The sequence below is a fragment of the Somniosus microcephalus genome, chromosome 17 (genome assembly GCF_052327205.1).
Source record: "Somniosus microcephalus isolate GS21.2 chromosome 17, FLI_Smic_1.0, whole genome shotgun sequence".
NCBI classification, from domain to species: domain Eukaryota; kingdom Metazoa; phylum Chordata; class Chondrichthyes; order Squaliformes; family Somniosidae; genus Somniosus; species Somniosus microcephalus.
This window is the reverse complement of record NC_141003.1, coordinates 57,578,890-57,591,536: the sequence shown is the minus strand read 5'-3', so window position 1 is coordinate 57,591,536 and position 12,647 is coordinate 57,578,890. Positions and strand designations below refer to the sequence as shown.

General features: G+C 42.9%; 1 protein-coding gene across 4 annotated transcripts in view; it reads right to left on the bottom strand.

The window, feature by feature from the left end:
- Window positions 1-12,647, bottom strand: part of gsap (gamma-secretase activating protein) — a 91,842-nt gene that overhangs the window by 78,593 nt on the left and 602 nt on the right. For 3 of the 4 annotated variants that reach the window (XM_086010416.1, XM_086010414.1, XM_086010415.1), the window contains exons 2-6: window positions 12,316-12,395; window positions 5,306-5,362; window positions 5,140-5,209; window positions 4,898-4,954; window positions 2,499-2,587 (exon numbers count right to left, since the gene is read on the bottom strand). In XM_086010416.1, the coding sequence (XP_085866542.1) occupies window positions 2,499-2,587; window positions 4,898-4,954; window positions 5,140-5,209; window positions 5,306-5,362; window positions 12,316-12,395 (353 nt within the window). Of the gene's footprint in view, window positions 1-2,498; window positions 2,588-2,792; window positions 2,974-4,897; window positions 4,955-5,139; window positions 5,210-5,305; window positions 5,363-12,315; window positions 12,396-12,647 lie in introns of those variants that run through there. The other variant, XM_086010417.1, reaches the window with a different exon arrangement.

Here is a 12,647-nt window from a genome sequence, read left to right as displayed (position 1 = left end):
ATTTCCTCCAAGATCTGGTCACGTTCAAAAACATTCCAATGTGGGCCAACTCTCCTGTGACTGCATCTCCACTCCCCAACAGACCCACGCAAAACATTTTGATCCTCTGTACCATGTCTCCCTCCCAGCCAAAGAACAACAAAGAAGCTTGAAAAAGGCCAAGAATCCCAGATAACATGAGGAATGGAATCACAACTACCACATTCCATAGAATGTGCAACGGCCAGCTCAGGATAAAATAACAGGGCATATCAATTCTTCATTGATAGTCCCTCCATCAGTTATCGTGCAGAGAAAGGTACAGTGTCCAGAAATGCACATTAATAAACACATTCTGATCATGTTCCCACAACCAACCATTCCGGGAAGAGAAGCCACAGAAAGCAGGCCAGGCCTGTGCCAACCTACTGGACTGCAAGCCCGCCTGCAACACTCAGGATACTGAAATTGTCACTGCTAGTTGTGGTGGAGAGGAGCCAGGCAGCCTGCAGTCTTTCTCTCGAAACCAACAGAACTCAAAACACTTCCCATTCATATCCTAAAGTCAGAATGGGGCCACAGACTATTCATTTATACTTAAGAATTATAAAGGCATGCTTAAAGAAATCTTAATCTCTCTCAGCAACTGACGAGTGCACACAATTTTACAGGAGACAGACTTTCTACAAACACAGTCAGACAAATTTAATAACAACAGAAAATGCTGGAAATACTCAGCAGGCCAGGCAGCATCCGTGGAGAGAGAAACAGAGTTAACGTTTCAGGTCTGGGACCCTTCATCAGAACTGGAAAAAGCTGGAGATGTAACAGATATTAAGCAGGTGCAGAGACAGGGGGGGGGGGTTAGGAGGGGAGGAAGGAAGGAATAGAAAGAACATCCTGTACTTTTGTAAGAGGCAGGAAAGATAAAATGTTGCAAATGGGAATGGCAAAAATCATACTGCATGAAAAATGGGGGCAGGGATAATTATCTGAAATTGTTGAACTCAATGTTGCGTCCGGCAGACGTTGAGCTTCATTGGAACAATGCAATAGCCCGAGGACAGAGAGATCAGAGTGGGAGTGAAGCGGTGAATTAAAGTGACAGGCGACCGGAAGCTCAGGGTCATGCTTACGGACTGAATGGAGGTGTTCCGCAAAGTGGTCGCCCAATCTGCGTTTGGTCTCCCCAATGTAGAGGAGACCACATCGTGAGCAGCGAATACAGTATATTAAATTACAAGAAGTACAAGTAAATCGCTGTTTCACCTGGAAGGGATGTTTGGGGCCCTGGACAGTGGGAAGGGAGGAGGTAAAAGGGCAGGTGTTGCATCTCCGGCGCTTGCACGGGAAGGTGCCGACTACCTGTACCACACTATCAACTGTCTTTGCAAGTCTGCTCTTATGTTCACAATACACCAGTGTTAAAATGCTTAAGTCACGAGGTGCGCTGTTAGCCATTACACAAATGTTGATTCCAGAATTGCAGACTATGATATGGTAGTCTTTCATTACTGCACCCTTTGTGCATACAGTGTCTAAATGCACCCGCTGCCAAGATAATTAGAATAACTGCTTTCAAACACAATGGCTGAGTTAAGGAAATTAAAGGCGGGGTTTGCCAAGGTTAAACCTATTAAAACTCAAATATAGACACAATAATAATGAAAAGCCGCTGGAAAATCAAAGTACAACATCCAAAGTATATATCACTAAAGCTAAACATCCATGCCCACTAAACGCTATTCCTTTTTTTTTTTGACTGGTCACACAAGTATCCCCAAGATTTGAACCTGAAAATTTAGAAAAAGCATTAACAAGTGCTACATTTCACACCACTCCCTCTGGTACTCTTTCCCCCAACAAACATCGAGACCAGAAAAAAAAAAGTTGTAAACTTTTTAACATGCTTCATTAATTTTAAAAATATAAATCAAACCTACTGCAGGCTAATATGTTTGTTATTACTTAAAGAATATCAAAAGACACAGGTTTCCCTCTTGTATTACTACTATCCCAACTAGGTCACAAGAGGTTTGAGAGATTTAATCGTAAGGTCCTTTTTATCCTAAATCCTATAACTGTTCTTCACTGTACACACATTTGCTGATCACTGGCTTTCGTTATATTATCCTCTTACTGAACACTCAATTTTTAAAGAAGTTACTTTCTCACCCTCTTTATATCATGAATAATTTCCAGGGGAAGTCGCTGGGCAGTCCAGTTCACAGGCCTCTACCAATGCTGCTCAGTAACGAATCACGCAAGACCACTGACCCACTAGGACTCTCCCAACAGTTTTGGAAGGAGCACTTCTGGTTCTGCTTTTCACCTTTGACCTGGCTAATGGACTGAAAAAAGTATCTGAGATTTGTAGGTGAAAATCTACCTCCCATCACTGAGGCCCAAAACAAACAGCAAGGGACACTGCTTAAAATGCCACCCGGCCTGCTAACTGCCAAACATTTATTATAAAGCTTAATAAAAACAAAATTAAGGGAACAATTAGTGATAAATACCTGAACTCTGACATGAGAGTCAACGGCTTTTAAGACTTTTGTATTATTTACTGGATGAATTTCAATCAACAAGGTCAAACATCTAGATACTGCAACAAAAGTTAACAAAGGAAAACAGTACAATAACATTAGTACTTTCTCAATACGTGTCCTACTGTTTAAAAACTGTAATTTGTTTTCTACAAAAGGCATTTATGTAGTATTGCAATACAGTATAATTTCACATAAAAATCAAATAGGTCACACATTTAAAATACTTCCAAGACATATTTTCAAGTAAGCAGCATAACTGACCAAAAAACATTCTTTGATGTCCCCACACCATGCACCATTCCCTATCCGAGATAGGAGCTTCCATGCCTCACTGCTCATGAACAGTCCACGGTGAAATCTATACCTAATATTTGATTTTTAACTGCAATCCCTATTTATGGAGATTTCCAATAGGCAGGTAGCTCTGGAAAAGAAAAATCCACTGCGCATAAAGCAGTGGTGAGATTTAAAGTGTCTCTGCACCTAATATAACTACAGTAAAAAAAAATAAAGTTAGTAACTAATTTTAATCTTTTAGATCTTATTTGTGATACAAATGCAAAACTTGGAGTTTGACTTTTAAATGTGGAATTTCTACTCAAAACCAGAGAGTGACTTGTGTAATATATTCATTATTACTGTTGCTAAGGACCCACTTCAAAGTTAAATACTAAATACCATCTACAAAACCACTTGCCTTTCACAAAACATTAAATAAGGAAAATTCATACTAATCATGAGAATAGTTACTGCAAATTGCAAAAAAAAAGCCCAACTAGTAGCATTTTTGCATAGAAACAACACAACTACCAATCAACAGTCTGAGGAGTGTGAACTCAGAATACTTTACCAATCCTACCATACTCCTCATACCTCTGCTAATAGAACTAACAAATATCCAATGGTTGCTAGAGCACCTGGCGGGATGAGGGAGAGGAAAGGTAGCCAGCACCCTGTTTCATATTTTAGGACTTTGGGCAATCATGGGAAGAATCTAGTCCATCAAGGTAATGTTAATCCCACTCAACTGCCTGCTACTTATGTCTATGGAACACTCTTGACTCTTGCGATGGGCTATCTGCTCATCTCCTGCTACTCACCATGCAGATGAGTATTCCTGTAACATAGATTCACATGGCTCTGCTATTATAACCCAGAGAAACTGTGCTCACACATACACAGATGCAAAACATATTCCTACATGGACTCCCTTCCTGGTGTACTGAAAATGTTTTCAATGCTGGGATCCACCCTGCCCACTGAACTTACCTAACCTAACCATTTAGCAGAAGCAATAATTTAAAAATCCCAATTCTTCATCTCCTCTCCCAAGGGCTTGCAATCTCTCAACCTACCTTTTCCTAACCCTCTCTGCTGAAATCATCGCAAGATGGACCACGGTTAACTACAATGATCTGTCACTATTCTTCGCAGACCTCAATCACAATAGCATTAGATCCATCAGACATTTGCTGACTCCACCTATATCTGGGTGTTTCAGGCCTTCTTACCCTATCCTTTTCGGTCCGTGTGCATGATATTTTAGATATTCAACGCCCTTCCGACACCTGTAAATGTTTCATTGATGTACAATACTGAAGGAAGTTATTTTGTTCATAAATCACGGCATGGACCAGATGGGCCGAATGGCCTCCTTCTGTGCTGTAGATTTCTATAATTCTATGATATGCTCTGTATAAATGCTTAGATTACAAAGAAAATCCTCTCTGCTTTTATCACCACTTATCATTGCTTAAATCTTCCTTTCTCGTGCAGGTTGAAAATCCTCAAGTTCCAAAACTCTAATAGTTGTGCTTTCATAACTTTCACTCTCAATAAGAGAAACTGTTAAAATAATTATAATTCAAATGAATGGTTTGACCAATCATATCTAATATTAAACAGTAACAGATCTGATGCATCAGATGGTTTCATTAGAATTTAAATATACTTTTAATACAACAATGAAGTGAAGTCTATTGGAGTTTATTTTTGTCATATAGCATTGTAAACCATATCCAATTATTTGAACAATATAAAACCCTTTAGAAATCTCAACTGAAATACAAAAACAGAAGTAAACCACAAATCCATCAACTCAAATCAATCTGTAATGACACTATCTTGACAGGCTACCAGTTGACGATACCTTCAAGAAATGATCAAATGTGTGTTGGGCCAACCAATCACCATTTTCTGGCTATTAGCAACAAAGCATTCGCCCAACACACATCATCTCAGTGAGGGCAATTATCATCGAAAGCTTCAAAAGGATTGTTCAAAAAACAAACTCGGTTGATATTTCATTTCAAAGTTTTAATAATGTTTAGTTTAATAATAACTATACATAACAATGTTTAAAATACCTGGTCTGAATGTTTCGATTGGTAAACCACTTCCAGTAAACTGCAGAATACTTACAGCTAATAAAAAGAATATCAAGAATTATTATTTTCTTAGAAAAAGCAAATTCACTTGAGAAAGAAAGGTGAAGCAGCTCAAATTTAAACAAGTCAAACTGTAATCTTAAGGTGCACGGCTAGAATTCTGATACATGATCACAGTATAAAAGAGTCTCATTGCCAGAGTAGAAACTGATCTCACTCACCCAGCAGTGTTCTTTCCATGTTGACAGAGCAACTAATCAAAGACACTTCTTTGTCAAAGATATACAGCAGCTGGGAATACAAATGAATAGCAACGTAAGAGGGAAAAATCACAGCAAAGCTTCTACATTTTGCTCAAAATAGGTTGTAAACATAAATTGTGTTTACCTTGTTTTGTTTATTGTGAGGATCATATATGCCAATACATGTGGTTCCCTTCTTACCCTTTAATACAAAAACATTTTTACTACTTTCATATTATCAAGCAGTACTTTTTTGACAGACAGTATTTGAAACTGCATTTCTTTTGAAAACTTTTACCTTGGTTATAACTTTGTTGTGATCGATTTGAATTATCTTTGCAAGTTCTGAAAATGAAATCCCTGAGCCTGAAGAGTCCATGCTAAATTTACCATATTAGGGCAACAAATGTATTGCATATTATGCAGCAAAAATATATGATCTTAAATATTACTCTAGTAAGTGAATCAATATAACATACCTTACAAAATTCTTGCATATGGCACAAATTTTCTGCTACCACAATTATTAATAATAATTTACATCAATGTTTACAATGTTAAAGTGTTCTGTAAAAGATAATGCTGGCAATTTTATGTCAACAGTTATTCGTCACAATATAATCAGACTCTGGCCACCAGATGGTGCAGTGGCGTGAGCCTCTCAGTAAACTCCAGCAGTTACTTTATTCCCCCCCACCGCCACCCCACCCAATTTTCAGGTATTTTCTTGTAGATCAGGTGTTTAGAATCCATGTTTACACCCAATAAACGGGGCACACAGAATTCCTTTACCCGTTTGCAAGCTCCCACCTACCACACAATTTTTAAGAGCCTTTTCAGCCATTTATCACGTTTTTAAAACATACTTTTTGGGTTTTTCACATGTAAACAGCAGCCAGGGCACTCTTGCCAATTTTCAGATCTCCCTACCATTTCAAGCCACCTGATCTCAGATTTGGACCTACCTGAATCCCAGCTTTCCCTGGTTGGCGTCATGCCCCGACATCATAACCCATAGTCTCGGACTTGAACATGTAACCACCAACCCCAAACCAACCCTGTGACCCTAACCCCCACCTCACATTTACTTGCAGCCTTCCTTTTCCCCATGAGTTTTTCTCCCATCAATTATTCTTCATAGTGGCCAAGGCATTACTGATATTTTAACTAAAAGGAATGATTAGAAACAAATAAACCAATATGGTATTAACTGTTTTAAGAGCTTCAGCAAACTAAAGAGCCTTTTAGTTTTCTGCACCAATATTTACGGTCCGCAAATACATGATGGCTCAGAACACTTTGGAAAAGTAAACTATTGGTAAAACTGGTAAAAGCCAATTTGCAGCCACTGGGGCACGAAACAGTGGCAGCATGCATCTGCTGGTCTATGAATTTACTGACTCACTGCTGTCCAGTTCTCCACTGAATCTGCCAGTGCCCCACAAGTGTATTAATTCAATGATGCCCACTGCTTTCAATTTCTTAATTTGCTAATGCCCTGCTCTATGAACTTATTGATTCAGTAGTACCCACTGCTCCATTAATTGTTATGAATTCACTGGTACCTGTTTAGATATGCTGCAATGTTCATCAGTAATCTTTCATTGCCGTCAGTGAATCACAATACATGTGGTTGGTATGGGTTCAAGTTTTCTTGTTAGAATTGTACGGTGTCAAAAAGAGCATTTTGTTCTAATTTAAGTTCTCCAGGTTATTCTGTTATTTTGTAATCTGTTACTGCAACAGCTGCTTCGATTGTCCACTGATTTGGGGTATATGGTCATCACATACTTTGAAGAAATGGAGATAAAATTCCTCAACATTGTACAGGTCTTGACTGCCCACCCGCAACGCCATGGAGGAACATCTAATATATTGTTAAGAATCTTGGCGCACAGACTGCACTTGTTGTTGACAAAGGTTATTTCTTGTAATATTTAACTCAACATTTATATTGGAGATTTACAATGTAAACATTTATAATGGGGAAACTTTATGTAAAGATTTTGTCATCATGGTTTGCTCATAAGTGTATCAATCAAATCACTGAAGATGCTTTTTGAGCTATTTTCCTGTGCTATTTTCTTTTAGTAATTGATATTTTTGCCCAGAGCAGTGACTCCGCAAACTACAGGCAGATCTTACATCAAGCAGCGCAATTTACCTGAATGCAATACAGCATTCTGCAACCCAAATTATAGAATTCGCATCTCAGTCACTTAAAAAAAAAATTTTTGTTTTTCAAAATTCTTTAAAGAAAATCTAGACAACAAATTTTAAAAGATTTATTTGGGTAAATTTTATATTATGTTCTTTTAAAGCAGAATGCATGTGTAAGAGAGACAGTGGGTCGGATTTTGCCAGGCCCGAGGAGGCGGGAATGGAGGCGTGCGGGCAGGCCCGACCCCCGCCTCCATGCAATTTTCCAAAATGATGGCGGCGGTGGTGCAGCAGCAGCATCTTGCAGAGGCCCAACCAGCGGCAGCAGTACACGAGAACATTGCTGCCCGGGATGCAAGGAACGCATTCATCTTGGCCAGATTTGCTTAGCCTAGCCAATCAAGCACTTTTGCTTCGCAGCTTCTTACCAGAGCATCGACAATGGCCAGGAACCAGAGGATTCCTAGCACTCTGACCACCATACTGACAATTGCAAGTAATCCTAAGCCCTCAATGTGGAAGTCCCATTTGCGAAATGACACACGCCACAACTGCAACAGTTGCCATCAGAATTTTTATTTACAATAACCAACTGATGGCATTTCACCCAAGTGACTACACTTGTGACTATTTGTGCAGTATCTTTCTTTTACGCGTGCTCCTACGTGGTGCTTCCCCTGTGGCTTCAGAGGCCCCTTGCTCACTTTCTTGCTGCTCCTGTCTCGACACCTCTGGCGGGCATCCTCTGGGGTTGCGAACCTGTGAGGGCTCATCAACAGTCTGCTGCTCCTGCGGCTGTGCAGGGGTTGAGACGCCGATCTCAGTTGGGTGGGGATTCTGGTGGGGCTCTGACCGAGGGCTCTGCAGTGGCATGGAAGTGTGAGCGCTTGGAGAAGAGCCCCCACTTCCTTGATGTCTGCCACCAACTTCCCTCTCATGAGTCAGGTCCCCCCTCCGCGCTTGCAAGTGGCTTGAGAGCACCTTGCTGCACATCAGGGTGGCCATGGTGACCCGTATCTGCACTGGCAGTCCTACTCAGAAGGACTTCCATGAAGCTCTGGTTTCTCTGTTCAATAGCTGACCATCGTTCCTCCGGAGATGTCAGTCTATTCTGAACACTCACCATGTTTTCCTCACTCCGGCAACTTACTGCCTCCATGGCCGTAGCCATCCTTTCCACGAAGGTTGCCATCCTTTCCGTGGTGCTGCGTTCATGCGCCAATGGCTCCACAAAGGCTCTGCTCATGTTCGCGATGGACTCCTCCATTCACTCCACACTCGCAGCGACCCTGGAGACAAAACCTGCCAGAGACTCCTGCACCTGTTCCTGGAGTTCCAGCACCGCTGTTCTTCTAGATGGACCCAGAGGCAGAGGGTCGACATGCAGCTGTGCGGAGCTGGGAGAGTCCTGCGCCCTCCGACTAGGACTCTCCACTGCTGTCCCTGTCTCCACAATCTGTTGATGCTCACTTGTGAGCTGTGATACACCAGGTGACAACACTACTCTATCTTGCGATGGTCCCACCGAGGTGTGAGTGTCTGCGCTGGTGCTGGGTTGGCTGAATTCTGCTGACGCTGCGCCCTCAGCGGTTGCAGCTTCCTCTGAGGAGTCTGGAGACTCAGGCTGTTCCTCCTGGATAGTGGGGATGGGTGCTTGTGATGGTCCTGTGGGGGGAGTAAAGGAAAGAGTCAGAGATGTGAGGCCAAGGTTACATGCACATTGCATATTGCAAATGATCATAAGTCCATCTGTTAAAGCTTCAGAATCATTATCAGCAACTCATGCAATGTCAATGAGAGATGAAAACTATTCTGACACCAGCTTTCTCCGATGCACCCGCCTATCCATCCCCCACTTGCGCATCGTCCTCGAGTCCCACTATCTCCAGGACCACCACCTCCCAAGAGGTGAGATGGGCTACTGAGGGTGGCCCTCCTCCTGTCCTCGCTCTTTCCCTCTTATTGCGAGCTCTCTTTTCCTGCAATGAGGGAAACAAGTGGAGTTTGAGTGAGAGTGAGAATGAAGGAGTGAGTGTAGAGAATCCATAGCATAGATGCTTAGAAGGAGACAAAGATGGAGTGAGTTGGCAAGACCAAGGGCCCGCCCTGTGTTTTGTAAGTTGTTTTCATAGCATCACAGTGATAGGGAGTGTGAGGGCTGCATAGTCGAATAGTTAGGTGAATGTGACCATAGAGAGAGGGGGAATGGGTAAGGGTGCAGGGATGTCAGTGTCAAGTGGGATGTGGAGGAAGAGGTTGCTAAAGCGGAGTGCTGGTGAGGAGAGGTAATGGGGATCAGATTGAGCGTGATGGGAAATTCATACTCACTTTTCCAGTGCGCAGAAGGTCAGGAAACCTCTTCCTGCACTGAAGCCAGGTTCTGCAGATGAGGGACAACGAGTTGACCTCCTGGGCCACCTGGGCCACCTGGATCCACACAGCCTTGGTCTGCTGGGGAGGCTTCTTCCTCCCTGAAGGGAAGAGCACCTCCTTATTAGCTCTTGCTCCCTCCACCAAAGCTTGCAGGGCGACATCATCAAATCTGGGAGCAGACTTAGAACATCCGCTGTTCATTCTGCCTCCAGGTCCCTCTCACTGCAAAGGCCAAAAGGTTGGCAGTCTGCAGAAGAAGCAAGGCTTCTTGCAGACCTTAAATGCAGCAGCAATGATGACTTCATCAGAGGCGAGTTTCAGACTGTAAAAACTAATTGGGCCATGGGTTCCCACACGCTGGAACTCAATTGCCCAATTATGTGAAAATCGCATCAATCTCCCACATCGATTTGGAATCGGGTGGATAACACAAAAAGCGGATGACACGACCCCAGCCAGCCCCAATGACAAAATCCAGCCCAGTGTCTTTCTTCATCCTAATTGAAGTTCCTTTATTAATAAAGTTGAATTTTGAAAGAAAATAACGGTGCTAATTATTACATGCTTAATTAGAAAAAGTAAACATTCTAATTGCTGGCACTTGTTTGGAGGGCAAAAGTGAAAAAAAATAGCGCAAAATGGGCGATAGTGAATCAGCAGCCTGTTTTACACCCCGTCCGATTTTCTTTTCCATTGAAACAGGCTGCCAATTCATTATCACCCATTTTGCATTACTGTCAAAAACCAATTTCTTCCCCAAAGTCTCTAACTGACCTTAGGCATTGCCTATATGTGCCCCACCAAACTGATTGCTTCCTATCTCAAATCAATTTTTCTTCCCCTTGCCCAGTCTCTTCCTACCTAAAGCCGCGACTCTTCCGACGCCCTCCGCCACTTTAACAGTTTCCAGTTTCTTGGCCCTAACCATCTCCTTTTCGCCATGGACGTCCAATCCCTCTACACCTCCATCCCCCACCAGGACGGCCTGAGGGATTTCTGCTTCTTTCTTGAACAGAGGCCCAACCAGTCCCCATCCACCACCTCCTCCGCCTGGCTGAACTTGTTCTTACATTGAACAACTTCTCCTTTGACTCCACTCACTTCCTCCAAAAAGGTGTTGCTATGGGAACCCGTATGGGTGCTAGCTATGCCTGCCTTTTCGTGGGATATGTGGAACATTCTTTGTTCCAGTCCTACTCAGGTCCCCTCCCTCACCTCTTTTTCCAGTACATTGATGACCGTTTCGGTGCTGTTCGCTGCTCTCGCCCCCAAACTGGAAAATGTCATCAACTTCGCTTCCAATATCCACCCTTCCCTCACCTTCACATGGTCCATCTCCGACTCTGCCCTTCCTCCATTTCTCTATCTCCATTTCTGGGGATAGGCTATCAACTAATATCCACTGTAAGCCCACAGCTACCTTGATTACACTTCCTCCCGCCCTGCTTCCTGTAATAACTATATTCCATTCTCCCAGTTTCTCCATCTCATCTGTTCCGACAATGCCACCTTCCATACCAGTGCTTCCAATATGTCTTCCTTTTTCCCTCAACCGAGGATTCCCCTCCACCTTGTCTGTTCCATTTCCCGCATTTCTGCTCTCACCCCTTCTCCCTCCCAGAACCATGATAGGGTTTCCCTTGTCCTCAGCTTCCACCCCACCAGCCTCCACATTCAATGGATCATCCTCCGCCAACGCCAGTGTGATCCCACCAACAAACACATCTTCCCTTCCCCTTTCAGCACTCCGTAGGGGCCATTCCCTCCGTGACATCCTGGTCCACTCCTCAAATCATCCCCAATGCCCACGCCCCTTCCCCGTGCAGGCAGAGGAGATGCAATACCTGCCCTTTTACCTCCTCCCTTCCCACTGTCCAGGGCCCCAAACACTCCTTCCAGCTGAAACAGCGATTTACTTGTACTTCTTTCAATTTAGTATATTGTATTCGCTGCTCTCAATGCGGTCTCCTATACATCGGGGAGACCAAACGCAGATTCGGTGACTGCTTTGCGGAACACCTCCATTCAGTTCGCAAGCATAACCCTGAGCTTCCGGTTGCCTGTCATTTTAATTCTCCGCCCCACTCTCACTCTGACCTCAGCCTCCTACACTGTTCCAATGAAGCTCAACGCAAGCTCCAGGAACAGCACCTCATCTTTCTATTAGGCACTTTACAGTCTTCCGGACTCAACATGGAGTTCAACAATTTCAGATCAAAACCTCTGCCCCCATTTTTTCCAGACAACAGATGTTGCTGATGATTCTGATATTTCCATTTTTACCTCCTTTAGACCCATCTCGTTTCTTTACTTGTCCCATTGTCATTTCCTTTCGCCTTGCACCATCATCCTTTTTGTCATTTAATCTTTCCAGCCTTCCACCCTGTCGCAGATCTTCCCTTTTGTTCTTCCCTCCCCTCCCTGCCTCTGTACTTGCTTAAAACCGGTTATATCGCTAACCTTTTCCAGTTCTAAAACATCATGGACCTGATACTTTAACTCGGTTTCTCTCTCCACAGACGCTGCCTGACCTCCTGAGTGTTTCTAGCATTTTCTGTTTTTAATTTCAGATTTCCAACATCCGCAGTATTTTGCTTCTGATAAAACAGGAAATGGTTCTACCTTCCAGGTGTACAGGACACTGCCATTCTTTTCAACATTGACAATTTGCAACTCTGTTCTTGAAGGGCTGGTAGATTCACCTAAAACAGAACCCAGGAAAAAAACACATTTTACAAGTTGGCTTAAATAAGTAAAACGCAGCTAAAAATGGACTTAACAGTATAACAGTATGCGGATTACATGAGTGTGTTACTTCTCGCAGTTACACAGGAACCAATTTGAATCTATTTGCAAGTATCGGCCGACGGATCAGAGTTCACACGTTGCAAAAGAGAAGTCAAAGTTTTAAACATCATAGCTATGCTAATTAGCTTTTACTTTTCAAAAGTTTT